General features: G+C 41.4%; 3 protein-coding genes across 6 annotated transcripts; 2 read left to right on the forward strand and 1 right to left on the reverse strand.

Moving 5' to 3' along the window:
- Positions 1-364: 364 nt before the first annotated feature.
- ppp1cc (protein phosphatase 1, catalytic subunit, gamma isozyme) lies at positions 365-4,916 on the forward strand. Its single transcript, XM_040050007.1, has 7 exons — positions 365-790; positions 1,204-1,335; positions 1,468-1,698; positions 1,872-1,976; positions 2,217-2,440; positions 4,001-4,135; positions 4,249-4,916. The coding sequence occupies exons 1-7, from the start codon at positions 736-738 to the stop codon at positions 4,336-4,338; spliced, it is 972 nt and encodes a 323-aa protein (XP_039905941.1). The 5' UTR covers positions 365-735; the 3' UTR covers positions 4,339-4,916.
- A 502-nt stretch (positions 4,917-5,418) lies between these two features.
- On the forward strand, positions 5,419-14,822 carry pptc7a (protein phosphatase targeting COQ7 a). Its single transcript, XM_040050009.1, has 6 exons — positions 5,419-6,006; positions 7,249-7,428; positions 10,468-10,666; positions 12,242-12,365; positions 12,445-12,574; positions 12,686-14,822. The coding sequence occupies exons 1-6, from the start codon at positions 5,805-5,807 to the stop codon at positions 12,742-12,744; spliced, it is 894 nt and encodes a 297-aa protein (XP_039905943.1). The 5' UTR covers positions 5,419-5,804; the 3' UTR covers positions 12,745-14,822.
- rad9b (RAD9 checkpoint clamp component B) lies at positions 14,544-22,405 on the reverse strand. 4 transcript variants are annotated; one of them, XM_040050003.1, is made up of 11 exons: positions 22,223-22,405; positions 21,799-21,869; positions 20,933-21,070; positions 20,682-20,796; positions 20,487-20,586; positions 20,214-20,320; positions 19,917-20,023; positions 19,098-19,162; positions 18,711-18,833; positions 16,217-16,406; positions 14,544-15,304 (listed from the first exon to the last, which is right to left on the reverse strand). In XM_040050003.1, the coding sequence occupies exons 1-11, from the start codon at positions 22,254-22,256 to the stop codon at positions 15,176-15,178; spliced, it is 1,179 nt and encodes a 392-aa protein (XP_039905937.1). In that variant the 5' UTR covers positions 22,257-22,405; the 3' UTR covers positions 14,544-15,175. The 4 variants fall into 4 exon arrangements, with proteins under 4 accessions (XP_039905937.1, XP_039905938.1, XP_039905940.1 ...); XM_040050004.1 differs by lacking the exon at positions 22,223-22,405 and having other exon boundaries at positions 21,748-21,838; XM_040050006.1 differs by lacking the exon at positions 22,223-22,405 and having other exon boundaries at positions 21,776-21,837.
- Between the last annotated feature and the right edge of the window lie 1,527 nt (positions 22,406-23,932).

Here is a 23,932-nt window from a genome sequence, read left to right on the forward strand (position 1 = left end):
TTTTCTATCCAGATATACTTTGTACTGTGTTGGCAGTGTGTTTGGTATAATTTTCATGTTCTCCAAACGACATGACGTTCAGGTATTGTGTCAGGTGGCTATACCAAAGTGGCTCAACGTGTTATGTGTAGAAACAACACTGATTCATTTATTGAGTTAGGGCCCTTTTGTGGGTTAAGTAGCTTACAAAGCACGCAAATTTAAAAAAAAATATCCCTCTGAAAATTGTCAGGTACAAGGACTGGACTGAAAATGAATGAAAAATCAACAAATATCCAAAGAAAAAACATTAAAGGGCTTCAGAAGGTCTGAAGCTGTCCCCATCCAGCACAGTAGGGGGCAGTAGTGTAGCAGCTACCAGCACAAGCCGCTGGCTTAGCAGTACAAGGTGCGGCAAAGGAAAAACAGAAACGGGACACCGTCGCTAGTAACCGTTTGTGTTGGTTGACCCTTATTTTTATAGTCCCCGTCCCTTTTTTTAACAAAACGAAACAATTGATGTTGGCATTATTAAAATCGCGATCTTTAAGTAGCGTATTAGGCTGTCAAAAGTGTCGGCGAGTGGCTAAACGGTATCAGGGTCGCGGCAACATCTTCTACCCTCAGCCGGAAAATAGACGAAGCTAACATAAGCAAGCTAATGCTAGGATAGCTAGCGGGCTAGCTTTCACAAGTGTGTCAACGCGAAGACCTAGATTTGACTGGAGCGATTTTTTCGTAACACCGACGCTTGCAATGGCTGATGTTGACAAGCTCAACATAGATAGTATCATCCAGCGGCTTTTAGAAGGTAAGTAAATACAAAAATTTCCACGAAACACTTGTTTTATTATTTAAATGTTATGGTAAATGCTAATAGTAGATAGCTAGCTTTAGCTCGTGTTCATCTTGTTGCAATAATTAGTAACAATAATCAGAAATATTTGCAAGATAACTTAATATTTTAATTAATGTCGGCTACCACCTTTATGTAATGCGTCTCTTGACTCAGAATATTGGTGTGTCTGAAGGGTGTGAAACGACATGTCACGTACACTGTGTTCTCATACACAAACACCGCGAATTCCGTCACGGCATATGGCTTCTACACTCACCGTTTGTCCCAATTGGCGTCCGGGCAGAGATGCCATGCCCGGGTTAGCTGGAATAGTGTTTAGGTGTTATTCTTACTGACTTTTGTTGATTTTTGTCTTCTTGTTCCAGTCAGAGGAGCAAAACCTGGCAAGAATGTTCAGCTGCAGGAGAACGAGATTCGTGGATTATGCCTCAAGTCCAGGGAGATCTTCCTCAGTCAACCCATTCTCCTGGAGCTGGAGGCCCCCCTCAAGATTTGTGGTAAGAAAAGCTATGCACTTACTTACCAGAAAGATTGACTCAGCAATTGACTGATGGTATGTACTGACGTATGATAAGTGGTGTATGACTCAATAGCAATGTGTATAATTCAGCTTGGTATTTGCCCTGCAGGTGACATCCATGGGCAATACTATGACCTGCTAAGGCTGTTTGAGTATGGGGGCTTCCCTCCTGAGAGCAACTACCTGTTTCTGGGGGACTATGTGGACAGGGGGAAGCAGTCACTGGAGACCATCTGTCTTCTACTGGCCTACAAAATCAAATACCCAGAAAACTTCTTCCTGCTGAGGGGAAACCATGAGTGTGCTTCAATCAACAGAATATATGGTTTTTATGATGAGTGTGAGTATTGTTGAATGACTAGAAATGTCCAACCTGGGGCCTCTTGTGTCCATTAAGGGTACCTGTCAGACTCTCTGTTGAGTTATCTTTTGCTGGTTAAACTGTTTGGAGGAAGTTGTTGGTATGAGATGATGGAAAAAAATGAAGTATAATTTCTTGTCTTACTGTGTTAGGTAAAAGAAGGTACAACATCAAACTCTGGAAGACCTTCACAGATTGTTTTAACTGCCTCCCAATTGCCGCCATTGTTGATGAGAAGATCTTTTGCTGCCATGGCGGTGGGTTATAATGCGCAGAATGAATGTTTTGGCACAAAACTCTACTATCAACTCTAAAGTGTTTTGGTTGTATGCATGATGTTAGAAGTAGTGTACATTTGATATCAGCGTTTCTTATTTGTCCTTGAGAAACGCTGTTTTTGCAGTTTGTTACCTGACATGGAGCTCACCCAGTTCCAATCGGTGCTGACCTCAGTATCAGTGTGTTTATTTGTACTTTTACTTTACTGTTCCATTTAGGACTGTCCCCTGACCTTCAGTCCATGGAGCAGATCAGACGCATCATGCGTCCCACTGACGTGCCTGACCAGGGTCTGCTGTGCGATTTACTTTGGTCTGATCCAGACAAGGATGTGTTGGGCTGGGGGGAGAACGACAGGGGTGTGTCATTTACCTTTGGCTCAGAGGTGGTAGCCAAGTTCCTGCACAAGCATGACCTGGACCTGATCTGTCGTGCCCATCAGGTAATCACCTCCGTCATCACAAACAGAAACGTCACTGTGGGAGGTGGGAGGTGGCCGTGTACTGGCCAGAGGCAAGATACACTTGGTACAGGACATGATATACTAGCACACGTGGTGTGTGTAGTGGACAGTGGGTTTTGACCGTTTTGGCTTGCGTTTGCATCAAAGTAAAATTATTTGCGCATTTCCAGAGGTTGTTACGTGTTCAACTAAAACTTTACTTTAAAAAACTATCTAGAGACTTAAAGAATATGGAGAGAAATTGATGTTAGAATAGTCACAAATTACTTTAATGCTGCCACTTAATGCCAGTGCAAAGACAAGAGAGCTCAGCTTTCAATGCAGTCTTGTGTAATTTTGTGAAAAAGATGTTTGTCAGAATAGACAGTAGCTTGTAGTAGTAGAATATAATGTGTAGCTTATTAATGTAAAAATAGAGTTTGGTCAGTAAAACAACTAATAAGGAAAAACACTGTTGAGACATGTTGAGTCTGCAATTAAGACAAGTGATTGTGAACGTAAATACACAAGTTTTACTTGAAACTCCTGACCAGAGGCCAGGCTAGACTTTAATAGTGACCAGTAAACCTTTGCCACTAATGTACTTGATGATGTAGCTGCTGATAGACGTATAAAGATGAATTGTGAAGTGTATAGTGTCTAATCAGATTTATCTGTGTGCTGCAAAACTGATAGGCTGGTGTTTCGCGGTACTTTGTGCAGCTCTCTGTGCTTTGTCATAAGCCTCTCCTACCAGACAAGCGCAGACAGATGCAGCACACCCTTCATTTGCTCCACAAACATAAAATTGAATCAGTCTGCACCGTTAGCCTTTGGCCAAAAGCTGTTATCAACATTCAGTATGGCTAGTCATCGACTGATTGCATTGTTATCTACCACAAGTGAGCAGCCTACATTGTCAAGAGAGGAACGGCAAGCTCAGAATAAAGTAGTTACTGCTGGTAACTCCGGTTCTGCAGGTACATGTTTTATTGCCAGAGTTTTTGATCGGTTTGTCTTTGATGGGTTGCCTTCCAGTGTCTGCAGTTGTTGCCAAAGTGTTGAATAACAACTTTTCCTGCAGAATTTCTGGGCTTAAAACCATCTAAGGGAACATGCATGTGCATTTGTAGAAGTGCCACTATTAAGGAGGTGCAGAAATCTAGTTGCCTCTCAAACCAATTAGATACATAAAGGTTATTTTGGAGTGGTAGGCCAGTAAGGCCTAATAATAGATGCCTTTAACAATAAATGGAATCTTTTTTGTTATTTGTTGGAGTGCTTGCGTTAAAGCTTCAAGTCTTCATTTCACTTACACCCTGCTGGTTTTGATTTTAAACTCCACTCAGACTCCACTTACAAACCTGACAATATGTTTTGAGTTTTTATATTGAGTTAAAGATCCTGTGAACCATAACCCATTAGGTTAGACTGCTAGACTGCGCTTTAGATCTGACCACCTTCATGTCTACTTGCATGATTTAGTTGAGGCTACTCCTAGTTTATGTATTTTGAAAATGTGTAAACATGTCATTCCAATTTGTATTTTCTCACTGGCAGGTTGTCGAGGATGGCTATGAATTTTTCGCAAAGAGGCAGCTCGTCACTTTGTTTTCAGCGCCTAACTATTGTGGGGAGTTTGACAACGCTGGTGCCATGATGAGCGTGGATGAGACTCTCATGTGCTCTTTTCAGGTACAGTACCTTTTGTTTATTTTAAGCATTGCGTTTTCATGGCAGTGATCTAATCTAAGCTATTTGTACAGACGGTGTACAGCTATTCATTAAATGTTTTCAACCTGGTATAGATTTTGAAACCAGCTGAGAAGAAGAAGCCCAACGGCAGCCGTCCTGTGACTCCCCCCCGCAGCATGGTCACCAAGCAAGCCAAGAAATGAAGGGGTGGCCAGACTCTGACTTCTTTGTTCTGCTCTGTTCTTCTGCATTTGAGGGATTGATTATCCTTCATGCTGCCAATACTGAAAAGATATTCACTCCTTTTTGATGAAAGCAAAATATTTTTGTTGTTTTGTCCACAGGGGTAAATTGATATGTCACCATGAAAACCTCAGGTGTTTTGCACTCCCATTTTGCAGCTAGTCTTTGCCACATATGACTGTTCAATCAGGAAAAATGTAACAATATGGCTACTTATGCACAGGAATGCCTTGTTTGAAGCTGTGCACAATTTTTTTCCAGTTTCGTTCATGTCTTATTCCTTTATCATTGTTTTTTTTTCCCCCCCACTGTCAATAATTAATGTTATTAATGGCTATACAACTATGGAGAAAGTCACAAACACCTGTTTACTTCTGTAAACTTTATATTGTGTTCATTTAACCGTCAGTGTCTTAGAACGCTGACTGTACACTGCATCACATTTTTAAACAAGTCGTGCTAAATTAAACAAATAAAGATGCACTCTTGTAATGTCTAAATCTTTCTAATAAACATTTGAGTGTATTTTAGGGGGAAATTTTCTGTCTGAGTGTATTTATTCCAAAGAAATTACAGCTTTTTAAAAAACAACAGTTGTAAACGAAAATACTTAACCACCTTGCTCAAGAACATCTTATAATTAAGGGTAGTTTCCATCCAGGGATACCCACAAGGGGGAGATAGAACATACTGCAAACTACGTTGCATCTAGGGAAATGGTAAATAATCCCAGATGTGAGCAGTCTTGTATATGTACAGGGTAGCAAATTCATGAATAAAAAGTCTTAATGTTTTTATTTGCGTTCTTATTTATTTATTTTAATGTAATATATTCTTAGCTATTTCCATGTGTTATAGTTGTTCAGAAAAAGGCCATGTAAATGTATTTTTGTCCTTAAAATGTGTATCTACGCGTAAAACCTGCCTACTACTGGAGTTTTATGGTCTTTTTATACAGTAAAAGCTGACTGAATATAATATTTCCATATCAGGAAGTGTACGTTGCGTAACGATGTCTGACGTCAGAGCAGTCACAAGACCGGGTTCGTGGAGCAGAGTGTGTTGAGACCGCAGGGCTGTAGGTCCACATTTTGTGTTATGTAGCGTCTCCGAGGCAGAAGTGGCGCCATGGCCGCCGAGAATCAGCGCTTACAGGGTTTCTGGAGGAGAACGGGCGACGTTTTTCCTTAACTTTCTCCTAGTTATCACAGCGGAAGAATAAAGCACTCGGAGGCTGTGGTCATATCAGCGGGAGGCATTGTCTGGGCGTGCGTGGCGGCTGTTGTCTGTCTGGGTAGCTCAGCCGCACATCTCCAGCCTCGTTAGCAAACTAGCAAGTCAATATAATAGTGTGCTCGCGTCGACGCTGAGCTAGCAGGACTGCTAGCTTGGCCGGTTTTTTCGGTGGGAGCTGGTGTCGTAGGTGATGTTGTCCGTGCTGTCGTACGGTAGACTGGTTGCCAGAGCTGTCATCGGCGGACTTTCTCAGACAGACAGCCGTGACTACAGTCTGGTGACAGCGAGCTGCGGTTTTGGAAAGGATTTCCGCAGAGGGATCCTGAAGAAAGGGATGTGCTATGGGGACGACGCGTGTTTCATTGCCCGACACAGATCTGCCGATGTTTTGGGTGAGTATCCCATGTCTGTTTGCTGATGAAACCTTAACCAAACAATAAGACATTGCTCCGTGTACACTGGGTAAGACGTGACTGACAGGTCAGGGGTCAGCCCCTCCGTGGGTTGCACGTGTTTTTGTTTTTTTGTTTTTCAGAATGAAACGGATCAGAAGGCTCAATGTCAATGCCTTCTGAGTGTTAAATTTGTGCGTGTATTTTTCAGACTTTTGTGCTTGTTGCATCTTCTTTGTACGCTTGAACTTTTAGTGGGTTCATATTGCGTGCAGCATTCATTCATGACATAAAGAATATCTTAAGCAGCCAAAACCGATACAGACTTTAAAACCTGCTCCACTGGGGGCTGATGAAAAAGACTCTTAAGCACGGAAGCCTTCATCCCGTGTAAACCTATTATTGAAGACCTTAGCAGCTTTTATGCATATCTAACGACTGTCTGGGTGTTTCTAAATGATTGCTATTGATTACTGTGATATTTTCGCAAAGTTGTTGTTTTTCGGCACACCAGTTGGACTGTGTGTCTGACTTGAGGAGGCCTGTTTCTTAGCTGTGGCACAGGGTGGTGAGACTCCTCCATGTATGGTCAGTGGAGCAGATGTCTGCGCCCTGGGAGTAACAAGACTAGAGTTTCCTTCCTAGGAAAATCTTGCGCCTAGCTAAGTACTCCTTTGGGGACAAAAGCTCTTAGTGAAACTCAAATAAGCAGGCCATGTTTCTGTAAAAAGGTTAATGAAGGTTTCCCTTATGGATTTAATGCATTTAACTGAGGGGACAGATTTTAAGGTGGGTTAAATTACAACAAACAAAAAGCTGGACGGTAATGTGGAGCTACTTGAAGCAACTTTCTGAAGTCGTTAGATGAGCAGAGACTCTACCAATCAGCATGAGAAATGCTTGAATTGAGTAATGGGACATTTGAAAGCTTTGTACATTTTGTCATTTTTGCGTCTTTTTCCATCTTGCTGGGAGTGATTGTTGTTGTTCATCATGCAGCTGCGAGGCATTGTCCTCCAGGCTTACTTGTGGAATGTTAAAAATCATATCTGCATCTTGGTGCTAGTTTAATCCTCAATGTTCTTAACTGAAACATGGAGTTCCAGTTTGCAGATTTCTTTCAGTTTTGTTTTTAAACATTGTACATATTACACAATTAATGGTTATGAGGAAAGTTGTTTTTTTTTTTAATGTAATAAGGGATTAATCATTATTTCCCATAATGAAATCAACTCCTTTTAGGTGTGGCGGATGGTGTAGGTGGTTGGAGAGACTATGGCGTGGACCCGTCACAGTTTTCGGGTACACTGATGAAGACATGTGAGAGGTTAGTGAAGGAAGGACGCTTTGTACCCAGCAACCCGGTGGGAGTCCTCACAACCAGCTACTATGAGCTACTGCAGAACAAAGTGCCACTACTGGGTGAGTGCAGCCACTGTAAACGCAGGGTTTCAGTTTTTCCCAAAAGCGTAGAACCATATTCAGCTTGTATCAGTGTGTGTGTGTGTGTGTATGTATGTATGTATGTATGTATGTGTGTGTGTGTGTGTGTGTATGTATGTATGTATGTATGTGTGTGTATGTATGTATGTATATATATATATATATATATAGAGAGAGAGAGAGAGAGAGAGAGAGAGAGAGAGAGAGAGAGAGAGAGAGGAGAGAGAGAGAGAGAGAGAGAGATATATATATATATATATATATAGAGAGATATATATATATCTCTGTCAAATCATGAGCTTAAATGGGCTACAACCATAAAATTTGGCACAGTCGATGGAAATGATGGGCAAATGCTTTCCAAGTAATGTGATCCCAGGCGGCTAGATGGTATCAAGGTGATTACAGCACAACAAATTCAATATAAGAAAAGCCACATCTCTTGCACTGTAAGTCTGATTGCCTTGAAATCTGACACTGAACTGCAGCTAGAAACAATGTGCAGACGCTCTCTAAAAATAACCTTCAGTAGGCCCAACTGGTGATCTATGATTAACAGTTCAAAATGGTGAAAAAGACCATTGCTCCCACATCGAGTCTTTGAAAGACTCGCATCTTAAGTATTAGGGTGGTGCAATTGTACATATTGATTTGGTTTGCAATAGACGTCATTACTTCACAGAAGAAACTGACAACAAGTGACATAATACAAACTGGTACAAAATGTTCTCTGGGTGATGAAAAACATCCACAAATTCTTGTGCTTTACAAAAAAATATCTCTTGGATCTTAAAGGCCTGGTTGGCAGGATTTTATTTTATTTTTTTAAAGCAAATTTCAAGTGTGAAATTGAATCAAGTGACATGTACTTTTTGAAAATTGACTATAAAAATCCAATTTGGTTTATAACAGTCTGGGATTGAGGTCCAAACCTAATTCTGCTGTTAGAGGAAAAGATTGCTCTGAAATAATGGTGGCCATTATTAAAAGCCTCAAAGGCCATGGCTTAATAGGAAATAGTCCATAATTCATTAACTTCATCAGATCATTTCATATCTTGAGGCCATTTCTGGAAATGGGTCAACCAAAGTGAGGGTGCCACATAGACGAGAGATATTTACCTTGAGAGCTGGTAGTCGAAGAGGTCAAAACACTGAACATCTGCTGACTTCAAATCTGAGTCGCGTCTACAACTTAAGGTGCCCATTTGACGATAAAGGCCACCAAAGCTTTTTTTGTTTTTAATCATTAAAATTTGTACAAATTTTGAACACAGCGTTGTGGGTTTACTGAAAATTGTCAAGAAACAACAAGTCTTTGCAGACAGCTGCTGTGGACAAATCTTTATGCTCCATCTCTGGTACATACTTGCACTGTGTAGGGCAGTAGATTTAAAGCATTGCTGTGTAGAGGCAATAAACAGGAGGCTTTCCATGGAGTTCAGCTTTCTTGGGCTGGGCTGTGTTTACATCTGTTTTGTTTAATGGTAGCTGGCTAGAGATTTTTGCATCATGAGTAATAGAACAGCCAGCTCACATTCGAAAGTCCAGGGGACGTCACTAGGCCCAACCTGCTCCATGCACTTCACTTCCACCGGTCCCTTTCCTGCTCTGCGCCGCTTCCCGACGACAGAACGTGTACAAACACGTAACATCAGTGAACAAATGTGTTTGGAACAGATCTGTCTCGGCGCGTGTCAGTACTTTTCCATTCCGTTATCACATGTGCACCAGGGGTAACAACGCTGTATTGTGTTGCTTTTTTATGGCAGAAGGAATGTTCTTGAGGCCGGTAGCGTGAGTAATTTGTACTGCTGGAGACAAGAAAGGGAGTGAGTCAGAGTGCGTGAGGGGGTTTGAAGGTTGATCCCCCCCAAAGAGCATATTTTGGTGGGCCAGATGACTCACCAGCAGGGTGTGATCACACGCTGTCCGCCTCTTCCACTAGCTCGTGTTTCCTCCTTTCATCACAGAAGGACAAATTTTAAAAAAATCTTTTCTCATTGTTAAGTTTGTGCTTTTAAGTTGACCTCATTTGTCTTTCTCCCAGTTTCACTTGGAAGTTGTGTAAAACTAAAAGGAAAGTAAGAGAAAGTGTTGCTTTTTTGTTTTTTAAAGAAATGTATGTATTAAAGTCTGTACTCCCTAATGACCGTCCTTCCTGCTGTTATAGATGATTTATTTACATGTGACAATAGCAGAAGCACAGGTATTAAAAAATAATCAATAAATGGTTTCCAGCGCAAACCTTTTTCAGTTCCAGTGGGCCAGTGCTGTGCATGCTGGCTTATTGTCACACTTTCACGCCATACTGGAAAAGAACTCAGGCGTTGTTAATTGTTATTGTTATTAGCAACCACAGTACTTGTCCTACAGCTCGGCCTCCTCTGAAAAGGGCAAAACGATGCAAATGCAAATGTTCGGTCAGTTTATTCTAATCAGAAATCAGATGGACACACGAACAAACCTTACGTGGTAAACTAACAGACATGCAGACACCGAAGCACTGTGCCGCTTGATCTAAATCTGTGACCTTTCACACTGTTTTCAGCTTAACCGGGTGTGTTGTCTCCTGTTTTTTAAAATGTGCCTTGAGAATGTTTTTTTTTTTTTATCAGTTAGCCGATTGATGAAGCGAAGATCTGTTGACCCCGTTTCCACATATAGCCTCTGCAGCGGCTGATGTTGATGTGTATTTTCAGAATGCTGAGTGCTGTGATCATTGTTTTCCTTGTCCTAAAATCTATTTAGTCTTCCTTCTACCTCCATACATCTTGCTGGTATTGTGGTTCTGTGTGTGAAGCTGAAAGATTTTTGGCTGTTTCCAGCTTTAAATGTTGCATCTGTGCATCTTTCTTCTTTTGGGAGCTGAACACGTTTTTGGGTGCAGAGATGGTTAATGTGCTATAGTGTTGCATTTACCCATTTTTATTTGTTTATTTAATCTTAAACATTTTCTTTGTTTTGCATTGAAAATAAAAAGTGACGTGTGGGTTTTTTGTTTTATTTTTATTTTTAGGAAGCAGCACGGCCTGCATTGTGATTTTGGACCGGCAGAGTCATCGGCTGCACACGGCCAACCTGGGAGACTCTGGCTTCCTGGTGGTCCGGGGAGGGGAGGTGGTCCACCGCTCAGATGAGCAGCAGCACTACTTCAACACCCCCTTCCAGCTGTCCATTGCTCCCCCAGGGGCTGAGGGGGCCGTCCTCAGTGACAGGTGAAACACTTAACGAGCAACACCTGGTGCATCTGCTCTCCCACACTCATTTGAGCGAGTCTGCCGGTGACACGGACGGGTGTCATCAGCACACGTCATTGCTCATTCACGTGTTCTTTACAGCAGATGTGATACATGATACTGTACTTATAACAAGGCAGACTGCTTGCAGAAACAACATTCAGTAGCGCCTGTGCACCTGGCCTGCTGCAAGGCTGAGCGTCTATAGCGACTGCACTACAGCGAGCTGCAGTGTACCACTGTGTCTGAGGCCACGTGCTGCTGTGTCTCGTTGCTGTGGCGTGCCAAGCAGCAGCACAGTAGATGTTAGAATGCAGGACAGGCCCTGGATGTGTGCCAAGCTTTCCCTCTTACCTCAGGTCAAAGTCTGTGTGGGCTGATGGGGCAAATCCACAAGTCCACAGCCAATCCTGCACCAGCAGACTCCTCTTAAATTAAGCAATTTACTCTTAAAAAAAAATAAATAAAAACAAACAAAAGATTGCAAGTGCACTTACTTGTTACTATAGATATATGTATTTACTTTTCTTAAATGCTGACCTTGCTTCTGTTTCAGACAGCCCATAGATTTGAGAAATCCTTTTACATTCGAGCATTTCATTTGGTTGAAGGATTTAGTCCTAGTGCATCAGCAGATTAAGCTTTCAGTCACTAATGTAGCAACTAACAGAAAAGAGTGCAAGGGTCAAAGCTAACAACTAGTTACAGCATTCCTGAGAGTGCACTAAAAAGTTTGGATAAAGATGTTTAAACATACAGCTAAGCACTTTGCACTCTCTATGATAATGCCACACAGCTCTTTATTTGCCACAAGTCCGTTTGTACATTCATTTTCGTTGCCTGTCTTTGTATTAGTAATAATATACAAGGGAAACATCATGTTCTCGATGCATTGCTTCATAGCTATAAGCCCACAGATTTTTGCCTTCTTGCCCAATGATTATCTTCATAACTAAACTGGCTGTGTAATTATCAAGTGTCACAAATGTCTTTGGCTTATGAATATGTTAATGCTGAATCACCCAGTGTGCACAGATAACAAAGAATGAGGAACAGCTCTAAGTGTGGCTGTGCCATCATAGTGCTAACTAGCTGCAAGAACAGCCGCTACAGCAGCTTTTTTTTTCCCATGTGACTGTAGTTTTGGCTTCATAAAAAAAATACATTAAAAAATTAGAGCACAGGACAGGCTGTTCCTGGGAGCTTTGGCTCACTGTGTCGTGATGCAGTCCAGACAGTTTGTAATGAATCACATTCTTGACTGGATTTAGGGGGTAAGGACATCTTCCAGGAACTGAACCCGACACTGGCAAACTAACTTGGTTCCTGCCTCTGCGTATTTGAAGCACCTTCATAATGGCAGCACCTTTTCTTGGACCAAACTGTCCTTTCCAAGAAAACAAACAAAACAAAAAAACCTCATGTGATGATTACCTGAACTTTTCATTATCCATTAGCAACCAAGTTTCTGTTGCTAAGCTCAGTCGGTACGTTTAATGACAAAAATTACTGCACCTGTCTCTTACCTGAAACTCACCTGTGTCTGTCCCTCAGCCCTGACGCTGCAGACAGCACCTCCTTTGACGTACAACTGGGCGACATCATCCTCACTGCCACTGATGGGCTCTTTGACAACATGCCAGACTACATGATACTGCAAGAGCTGAAGAAACTCAAAGTGAGTGACAAACATGTCTGCCGTAGAATCAGAAAAGGGCACGATAAACGCCTAATGCCTGCTTTGTTTGGTTCGTCAGAACACAAACTATGAGAGCATTCAGCAGACGGCCCGCAGCATCGCAGAGCAGGCCCATGTGTTGGCCTATGACCCCAACTACATGTCACCTTTCGCACAGTTTGCCTGTGACAATGGACTGAATGTAAGAGGTAAGTGTCCAAGTATTACAAAAAAGATGAGTATTTTTTTGTAATTTGAACGGTTACAAACGTGTTTTTCAAGCAACAAACCTAACTGGCTGCTGTTTCCTGTCCATGCAGGAGGAAAACCAGATGACATCACAGTACTGCTCTCCATAGTGGCTGAGTACACTGACTAGAGTCTGCACGGAGTATCCATCTGCCGCTGCAGGTGATGGACTGCTTTGATTCCTGCTGGCCAGGATGTACAGCTAATGTCTGCTTCCCCCACACCTAAAGGATCTACTCTGCCTCATCCACCCACCGTCTCCCCCACTTGGCCAACCCCACACATTTAAAAACAAGCAAAAGAAATCCTTCAACATGCCCTTTTCTCTGTCGTTTTCTACATCAGACAGTGGCCAGATAAATCCAACTAAAGGCCAGACACCCTGTTGGCCGGGCTGCAGTGTTCCAATGCTCACCAGATAATCCCATTGGCTGGGATCATTGGGCATGCTGATGACGATAAGTCAGCCTCTTCTGATAGTTGCCGCAGGAAAGAAGCTGCAATTCAGAGAAGACGGATGCTGACATAGCCCAAGAGTGTGTGTTAGCATGTGAATGTGGCCACGTACTGGCCTGCCGAACAGAACTAAACAGTCCTCAAGAAGGGAAGCGCATGAGAAATGGCAGCATTAAGGCTCAATAAATGGGTCCGTCTTGTGCAAGCACTTAATAATACAGTGGTACTTAGGAAGCCTTTATGAAAGGGACTGGAAACTTGTACGAAAGGGCAGGGAGCATATGTTTGATATGAATGGTATGCTGTTCTGGGATGTTACATTAAATGTTTGCAAAAACAGAAACAAAACAAGTGTGATGTGACATGGGTTTACACAGATGGTTTGTTTCTTGTGGCAGGATAATCCAACAAGATTTCATAAAGAGTGGCAGCTGCCTTTTCCATACCAGTTCAAGTATTGCACATATTTTGTAACTTAAGAGTATTTTGTAGCTCAAAAGCCTCTCAAGATAAATATATATATATATATATATAGTATAAATGATAGTGTCAAACTGATGTCCTCCCTTTAATCTCACAGCTGCTGCTGAAGTCTTGATTGTGATTATGTGTGATGTGTGTATGAATGGGTGATGAATGCACATGAGCTCCTCAGTGTGTGTCTATTGAGTAATGTGCAATCGGTGTCAATGAAATGGATGTGTAGGCTAGAGACTTCTCCATATCCGCTGGTCTGAATTGGTCTCGCAGCCTTAAACGCACAAAGCTTAAGGAGCATATCTGAAAAAGTTCAACGCAGCGGAAATTGGTCAGGTGACCAAATGTATTTTTGTAACCTCTTTGTTCCGTGGGGATTGTTCGCCGCGTCAAGTAGCTTACAGAAACTCTTGTTCACAGTCACCATTTGCTTTTCCTGTCTCTCTCCCTCCCTCCTTCCCCCTGCTTGTAGAGCTCCAGTGACGCATTCTTAAGTCATGTCACTGCAGGTTTCATGTGAAAAATGGTCAGTATGTTTCTTTGCGTCACTACAGGAAGATTTCACGGTAAAATCCACATTTGTGTAATATTACAATGTGCCTTGTATCATGTGTCATTGATACTGGCAAATAAGTCTTCAACCTTCCCTCTAAAAATGTGCCAGCACTGAGCACAAAGCATTAAACTGTTAAGTAGCCATAAGAGTTGGAAAAACGAGCTTTCCCATCATGCCCTGCTGTCTTTACACCATCATTTTAACCCCAGTGTTTTGTTGTTGTTGTTTTTTATCCCCCCTCCCCCTTTCTCCTGAAATCTGCTTCCTCTCTGCACTCAATCAGGAATAGTACTAAAGCCATCCCACACTTAGAAAATCCTTCCCATGGATCTTTAGATCACTGTTTACAATCTGCACTAATCGAAAGGATCGTTTCCTTAATGTGACACCCTGTCAGGTGTCATGTTGAAATGAGAACAGATTCAGGGCGGTGAACAGTGTTAGTTGGCAAAATGTGATTTTTTTTTTTTTTTTTTCTAAGTGTTACAGCACTGAGGACAATCCAAGCAGCCTTAACAAAAATGATAAAGCACTTCTCCCAGTCATTTGGCACTACCACTGTAAGCTCCATGGTCCCTGCTTCCTGTTTCACACCTCCCTGGATGACTCCTTTTCATCCGCCTCATCTTTCTGTTTAAACCAGAGCATGTCTATGTGGGAGAAACAAAAACATTTTCACATGTGTACAATGTTTAAATAAAGACTATAATATTTATTAACCTGCTGTATTTCATGGCTCTGATGTGTATTGAACACTGCAGCTGCGTTTTGTTCACATGAACATGGACATTTGGCTCACTGCTCTACAGTCTGGGAACACTTTGTACATTTTGTTTGTGCTACGACATTCCTCAGACACAATGCATGCCAGTTACCATCAGATGGGTGTGGCATCTTCCCGAGATGGCACATTTTTATTGACAGACAACATGGATGGTATATTGTTCCAATGAACAGTAACTGGAAAAAAACATTTTAACAATAAACCATATTTAATAAAAACTATTCTGGAGAGATTACACTTTGATAACTATTTACAGAAGAATATTGTTAATTAGTGACTGCTATTCCCTCAGAGTGACTGGCTTCTCGGATAGTCTTCCTCATCACTGAAATATACCAGGACAGGTAGTCTGGGAGCACCATCATCATCGTCATCACCAGGTTCTGAGGACATGGCCTCGAACAGCAGGGAGCAGATCTACAGGATACAAATAGCCAAACATGAGTGTATGCAGTTCATTCAAGAACATTCTGCCATTTTTTTTTTTCTCTTTTTAGATTTACAGCACTTGTGCATTTGCTCTGACCACCTGTCAATTTCTACGTTAAATCTTAGTACAACAGAGGAGACTGCATGAGGGTCACTTAAAAACAGTGTCCACAGGGAGACTGGCTCAAGATCTTGAGTAGAACAGCTAAGATACTGCGCAGGACCCTCAAGCTCCCAGGCCTCTGGTAGAGGACCTGAGCTTGAAGGATTGACCGCCTGCAGGGGCGAGCAGGGGATTTTTCTAAATATATTTCTATGATAAATCATTACAGTTAATTTGCTCAAAATAATGACATGCTACAGAACTGATATGCAGAACAGTATTGGAGCAGTCAGTTATTTCACATGCACACAGGCAAAAATTTAAGTTCACTTAGTGCTGCACATCTGCCTTCATAATCTTCTTGTGCATTTGAAATATTTTTTGGATGGTGGAGTTTCGACTAGCATGCTTTATTTTGGCAACGCTTCCTGTCTTGAGTCGGGCCTGCACCGGAGGTGTCCTCACAGTGCAGTCTGCAGCTTGGAGGATGACCTGAAGGCTCATCAGAGTCTTAAATTTAAACACTATTAAGCAATAAACCTGTGTTAACAGGGAAAGTTGCACAGAAGACATTTGATAAAAGGTTTTTGGGTTCAACTGGGATTCCAGCAAAAGTCTTTAAATCTAAAAAGGTGACAAAGAACATAAGACATGTCTCAGCTGATATTGTAAACCATTGCAGCACACCCTGAACCATACTTCTCAGAAAGACTGTAGAGCATCCAAACCACAAGGAACACACAGGCCATCTGCAGATCCCAGTTAAGATTTAAAAATCAAGAGCGAGCTCTTATTACCATGCTGGAAGGTGGGGTCATTCCAGCACAAGCACTGTCGCCCTGGCATTGGAGTTGCATCAGAACAGGTGGGTAGGTTATAGGGCTGCCTTGGCTGGATTCAACAAGCTCTGTTACATCAGGAAGAACTTGGAGGTTGTTGCTCTGAGTCTCATGTATACCCACAGGCAGAGCAGCTGCATCTGCACAGCTGGGAACAGACAGAACACACTTGTGTCTGCAAGCTGTAGATGACGCAGGTACATGGGTGCAAATTTGTATCTCAACACAGATTCAGAGTGTTTTTACACACATATATTCAGACAGTATTGATAAACATATCTACTAGTTTTACAAATGAGGATGTTGTGTAGTACCTTCCAATCCATATAAATATTAAAAACATAGTTTTTATTTGCTTTTACAAAAACAGTACCTAGCATTGTATCAGCAGATGGTGAAAGCAGCCTTAAGCACGGTAAAAGGGAACAAAACAACAACCTCGTGCATGCAACCACACGACACGTCAACCTCAGACGTAACCCAGACACATAATTAGGAGCACAGCAGGAAGGAGTAAAGAGGCTTCTAAAGGCCCCAGAGTCTGCAGGCAAGCAAGTATTGTACTTATCATACCATGAAAAACACAAATACATTGCATATAGTCAGAAATATCCTGCATGATAAATTTCATCAGGAAAAAAAAAGTATTAAAATGCAGATCAATTCTGAGCATTAGGGACAGGAGCACTGCAGAGGGTCGAATCATGGGGTTGGTGATGTCTCTGCAGACTTCCAGCAGTGTACACAAGCAAAACGAGCTACAAATGACCCAGATGTTGAGCAGTGCAGCTGGGAATGGTGTAATAAGATCCAACTAGACGCACAAGTAGAGGACAATGGGGAGAGAGCAGGCTAGCAAAGCAGGACAGAGACTCTGGCTAGCATAGCGTGGAGGAGGGGATTATAGACTGTCACACTGACGGGCTTCTAACCCAACTCTGCGTGCCCTGACCTTGCCCTATTTATCTCCGTTACAGACACAAGGCTGGCTACTGCAACATGATGCCTCTTAAGAGGCTAAAAACAGCCAATGAGGGCAAACCAGCTTGACTGAGTGCCAGGAGAGAGGCTCAGGTAGTTCTGCTCTTCAGTACACTGGATTGTAGACCTGACAAACTGGACGCACAAAGACTGCGACAATGACACCAGCTGGTTAACATAATGATAAAATACACTCCTCACACGCCATAATTCCTTAACCCATGTAACTCCTGCCAATTTAAATCGTTAGAATAATAATCGTATACAAGATATATGGATGGATGTATCACTGCTTCAAGCTGATAGAAAGTCAACAGTAATTCAAATAACCTACATGAGCAGAAGACCACAATAAGTGGCACTCCTGTCTGCTAAAAACAGGAAACTGACAATCCAATTCATGCTGACTCACAAATATTGAACAACAGAATACTGAAAAATGCTGATGATTTAAGAAGTGCTGCAACATTCAGATGGCAGGACCACAATTTAAAATAAACAACATGAAAGCATGTCCTCCTGCCTTGTTTCAATAGTTTGAGTTGGTAATGGTGTTGTAAAGGTGTGGGGGATATTTTCTTGGCAAACTTTGGGGATCTTGGTCAAACTGAGCATCATAGGCCACACTATAGTTGCAGGCCACGTCCATCCCTTTATGACCAGTGTACATCTCCATCTTCTGACATGTGCTTCTAGCAGGTATTGTACCATCTCACAAAGCTCTCATAATCTCAAACTGCTTTCCTGAATGAGACACTGAATTCAAATGGGCTCCACAGTCACCAGTCTTCAGTAAAACAGAGCATCTTTGGGATGTGGTGGAACAGGAGTTTCACATCATGGACATGCAGCCAAGACACCTGCAGCAACTATGTGATGCTGTCATGTCAGTATGGACTAAAATAGCTAAGGAATATTTCTGAAGGCAAAACGGTTTTCTATAAAGTGTCCGATGAGTGCAGATTCTAATTGATTGCCATCTAGGGGCATAATTACAAACAAACTTTTAGGCTAATAGCTTAAAAATGTAAATGGAAGCTCAAGCTATCAGATATTATAGACTGGGTAAGACAAATGACATCAAACTCCACTAAAAAAAACAAACAAACAGGCTGTTCAAAAAGGCCCGAGGACCCTTTCTCTCTGTCATAAAATATCTGGACTATGTAGAAAGTTAATCTGCATGATTTATCTGTTGCAGTATTTAGCAGATTTTTTGTTTATGACAGTTTTTTGAATGATTTTGATCTTTTTTTAAGCATTTTTATCTGGCAATGACTTGTTTTCTAACTAGATTGTGTGGTCTCTTGTGTTTTCATTGAGATGAATTCCTTTTATGTTCTGTGATTTTTCTCAGGTTTTTTATTTTGCTCAAATTAATTTAAAAAAAATAGCTGCAGTAATTACCCTTCTTTCCCCCCAGGCACTGATGATTAAAAGTATTGCCAGTGAAGTCAGGGGTGGTTGTTACCTGTGTGTAGTCGGGGCTGGGGTCTCTGTAGGCTGTGAGGGGCCTCTGCTTTCAAAGTCAGCCAGCGTAGCCAGCACCACAGTGGCCTCAAGGACCATGTCCTCCACAGAGAAGCACACAGGCCTGCAAACAAAGTGCGTTTCCATGGCAGAAATCCCTTCACTGTGTCTTCTTTTTTTTTTTTTTTTTTTTTTATTTGTCAGCACTTTTTACTTTTTAGCAGCAAACACACCACAACTGCTCACTTAGTGATGTGACTAGTGATATATAAACGTTAAAGAATTTTGCAGTCTAGCTGGTGTTAATTTGTTGAACAGCACCACAGAGCCTGTGTAATTTGAGTGAATAAATTCCACTCAAGGTAATGACAGTAGCAAGGAAACGTACTTTCCTGGAGTGCCAAAGTGAACCGACACCGGAAGGCAATGTGACTCCGCAAAACACAGTAACCCCTGGCAAAAACAAAAAAGCAACAACTGAGTTTAATTGCTGAAAAGTGTGGGCTAATATTGTGACATGTTTAACTATTATCAGCCTGGAGATATACATCAAATTAAGGCTAAGACTAAAACTTAAAGCCTAGTTTCTAATCCGTCCAAACCCGATTTTCCAAAACCGACAGGAACAAGACGACTAGGCGGGCTAACGAGGAGCCTCACAGCGGGAAGCCCAAGTGACTTTCCAAGACATTAGTGTGAAGAGTTGTAGGCATTAATGCAGGCCAAGTCTCATTAACTGAACGTACACAGACTGTTATTTCAAATATCCAACAAAACTGTCTCCTTTTTCTATAAGCCAAGTGATTTTGCTTTACTGACCACACTAGTCTACACATTACACTTCTCTCAGCTTTTTCTGCTAATCAAATTATAAATAGCTGAAGATCAACCTTTAAGCAGCCCATAAAGTCCACACTCATTCCTACTTGGTTTTAAAGTTTATAATAAAGCATGCGATGAGGAGCCTTCAACTTCAGTTACTTTTTCTACGTAGTGGAGCCTCACTCGGGTCAAGACATCTTTGCTATAAAGATGAGTCACAGCACTGAGGGGAAAGTTCACATGGAAATGATACCGAGTACAGGACAGCAATATGACCTCTTAGACATGAATTGCCCACATGTGAGCTAGTGTCACTCTCGCTCTCCGCACACATAATATTCTCATGTGACAGGAGCAAGGAGGCCTCCAAAAATAACCCCGTTACCCTTAGCTCCTTCAGACAGAAGGTTATGTCTGAGTCCATTCCGGCTTGAAAGTAGTCAAACTCGTCTGGGTGTAAGGACATCTCAGTGTGCATCATCTTCATGTGATCTGTCACACAGGTACATCCAAGTCAAACAGCAGTCGTTACAGTGCTTCCTTTGATGTGCTTAAAGAACTGAACATGCGGTATGTTAGGAAGTTTTATGTTCATCTCAAAGCTTGTGCAACTTTCAAGCACTTTGTGAAACGTGTCAGCCACACGTGGGCTGAGCTAAATGGCAGTCTGACATTAACTGACCATTTCTCCCCTCGTTGTAATTTCTCAGACTGACTTTCGGGGCTGACATCGACAGAGTGACTTCTTCCTGAGACGCGTGGAAATGCATCACCATATCGCCTAGAAGCCTGAAGAAAGAGGAAAACACACACAGGCAGCTCTGGCTGCTTACTTTTAACATTTTTTTTCTGTCAATATATATTTTTGGTATTGTCTAAAACACAAAACCAACAGGTAGCCAGCATGTACTGATTGTAGAAAAGAAGAGTGAGGCTCTAATACTGAAATGCTAACCTGGCAGGAGATTTCAGCACATTGGGACAGAGGTGTGAGGCAAACACTGCCTGCAGCGCCTCACTTTCCAGGAAACGCACATTGTAGGTTTTTGTTATGCCTAACTCAAAAACAGAGACACTTAGAGCACAGTGCCACCATGTGTTCAAAATATAAACTGCATGCACACCTACTGTCATTTATGCAGTTTCCTACCGTGTCTGCAGAAAAACTGAACGATCACTTGGTCACTGCCAGTGCTGACTGATATCTGACACCGTTTCACACTGTGCTCAATAGAAGTCGAACAACGGAAAAGTGGCAGCACAGACTTTAAAACAAAGAGACGCAGTTTAATCATAAAGTCTTGAAAGAACGGCATGATGTGTAGCCCTAATTTTACTGAACAGTCACTTGTTAAGATGATGTTTCTGCCTACAAATGAAAAACCAGCAATGCCGATATACCTTCATGACTAGCTTGCATTTGATTGGTCCACTGTCCTGCTCCCTGACTGAATCCAGATTGTACTGCTGGAAGAAGAGCGGCGAGAAGAGGAAGCAGGCGTATGCAGAATGAGCAGAATTCACTGATCTCAGGGCCAGCTTTCAGAGGGAGAGAGAGAAATTATTGTGGAGGAAGTAAGGTGGTGAATACCTTAACACCTGGAGATTATCGATACAGACGCTCTTGTACACACACACACACACACACACACTGGTCACTTTATTAGTTGCACCTGTTTAACTGCTCATTAACACAAATATCTAATTAGCAAATCACATGACAACAATGTGATGCTGAAGTTCAAACCAATCATCAGAATGTAGGATTGAAGTGACTTTCAAGGTTGCATGCTTGTTAATACCAAATGTGCTGGTCTACTGTGATTTTAACAACAATCTGTAGTGTTTACAAAATGTTGGCTGGTCTGATGAGTCTAGATATCTGCTGCAATATTCACATGGTGGGGTCAGCATAAATTAGCATGAAAGCATGGCTCCCTCCTGGCGTCTGTCAACAATCCAGGTTGATGGTGGTGGTGTAATGGTGTAAGGGATATTTTCTAGGCCCCTGAGTACTAAATAAGCATGGTTTAAATGCTAAAGCCTACCTGAGAACATGAAAATGTTCAACCACAACTCGATCCAATAGAGCTTCTTTGGCATGTGGTGACTTGATATTATTCAATCGTTTTTGACAGATTATAGGACAACAAGCTATTTACAACAGTTTAATACCATTAATTTTTTTTTAAACTTGGCAAATACTCAAAGTGTACCTAATAAAGCGTCAATGAGCATTTTTACATCTAGCTGCTGTTGCTGCTCACCCCCTTGACCGTTGGATCCAACCACAGCTCATCTCCAACCCGGGACAGGGCATGAATAGCCTTCCCAAATGCTGAAACACAACACAGCCCCTCCACAGTTCAAGTTTGACACAATATTGTTATTTACTATACTGTATTATTTTACTATAACCTTAATATTTCTTTCTCTTAATACCATGAAACGAAACATTTTCAGACAGAAAAGTGCACTTTTCTGTTTGAAAATGTTAGGGGTCATGACCCCCTAAAGCTAACTCATTATTAGCCAGTTTAGCTACATCAGATAAGCTAGTCCCGTTGTTCGTTCCAAATGAACAATTTCGTAGCTTGAACAACTTTCATCAATAGAATCATTATAGAATTAAATATGTTATTTTTACAGCAAATTTCGGTTCGCATCTTCTTCGAGTGTTCTTTATATTACCTTTTATACAGTTTCCTTCCAGGACGCAGTTCATGGTTTGCTATGTCAGACACAGGCCTGTCACGGCTAATCACGGTGACTCTACGGTCACAGGCTCATTACCAAGGTTATTATAGTTAACTAAAACTAATCAACTGGTTAAAGGAAAATAAACTAGTTAAGGGAACTAAAAATACCTAGTTAACTTAAGTCGTTTTACCTATAAAAACTAAAACTATGTAGTTTTAGTTTTTATAGGTAAAACTTACTGAATTAACATTAATTAACATTAAAAATGCAGAGAATATATCCTGTTAGTCTGGTAAAAGTTTCTTTGTTTTTTGTTTTAAATTATCTTACAAGGCTTTGGTGGACATTTATCAAGATTTTATTGAGTTTCCCAAATCTTTCCTCTTACATGTGACCAAAATACACGTTTTCAAGCAATATGTTTGTTTTTTGTAATACCTATAATGATTTTCCTAAATCTTACATATTCCTACATTTTCCTAATAATAATTAAAGACTAAAACCAAGATAATCTTAACAAACTAAACATTTCAAACAATAACATCTAAACTCACAATGGAAACTAACTGAAATTAAATTAAAAGCAAAAACAAGTTCAAATGAAATAAAAATTAAAAAAAAAATAATTAGAAACTATAATCATTTTTAAATAAATAAATACAGAGACAGACAACATTAACCAACCTAGTATGTTTGGACTGTGGGAGGAAGATGAAGTCCCCAAAGAGAACATGCAAACAACACAAGTCTCACCTGCCTTAATAACAGATATGCTACATTTATTGATGTATTTTGGATATTAGCATGTGTATGAATGTAAGACTTTTCCTACGACAACCTATTTATAAATCATAATAAATACATATATATCATCTGTTGACTATTTTTGGGAGTGTGACATCAGAATAAGCTCTGTCGCTGCTTCTCCTTTGCCTCTGTTGCTTATTTGCTGCTGCATTGCTCTTCTCTGGATCAGTTTTAAACATGCTCTTTTCTTTGCAATGATGATCTCCATGCATTCTCCTGCAGGTCTCATCATGACCTGGGCGATCCAAAACACAGGATGCGTTGGACTGTGCTGGTCAGACAAACTTTCACTGCATTCAGAATGAATTCAGATACAGACCTGACTGAATGCATGCGTGCAGGACATTGAGATAGTGCTGCTTCATTTGCCGTCTCATGTGCTCTGTACTGTAGATGCTTGCTATACTGTAGAGGTAGGGTGTGCGTCCTCCTGTAAAAGCTGGCTCCTGAGACAAGAACAGATGTGATTACACATGGCAGAAGGACAGTAAGGTCGTTATATATAAGAGATGCCTTAAATATGCTTTAAATGAGAAAATCAAGTTCCTCTCCTGGCATGAATTAAACCCGTACAGAATGACTTCTATTCACCAGGAATTACATATTTAGAAAACACTCTTTGTGCCTTAAAAACTGGTAACTTTTACTTCACTTTGTATGTGGGTTTTAGCCCTCCATCGCATGCCTGCATTCTGCCACCATGCTCCCTCTGCAGCTAAAAGCAAACCAGACCCCACTCACTCACTAGTTCTCCCGTTACATGGAGGGAGGGAGAGTGGCTGTCCCCACTGCAGCAGTGTGTGTTTTAGGTGTGTGTGCTCTAACCCTAACCCCAGTGCTTTTCTGTAAAAAGGAACACAATGTAAAACATATTAAGATGATACTGTATTGCAA

The sequence above is a fragment of the Simochromis diagramma genome, unplaced genomic scaffold (genome assembly GCF_900408965.1).
Source record: "Simochromis diagramma unplaced genomic scaffold, fSimDia1.1 OVJJ01000159.1, whole genome shotgun sequence".
Taxonomy (NCBI): Eukaryota; Metazoa; Chordata; class Actinopteri; order Cichliformes; family Cichlidae; genus Simochromis; species Simochromis diagramma.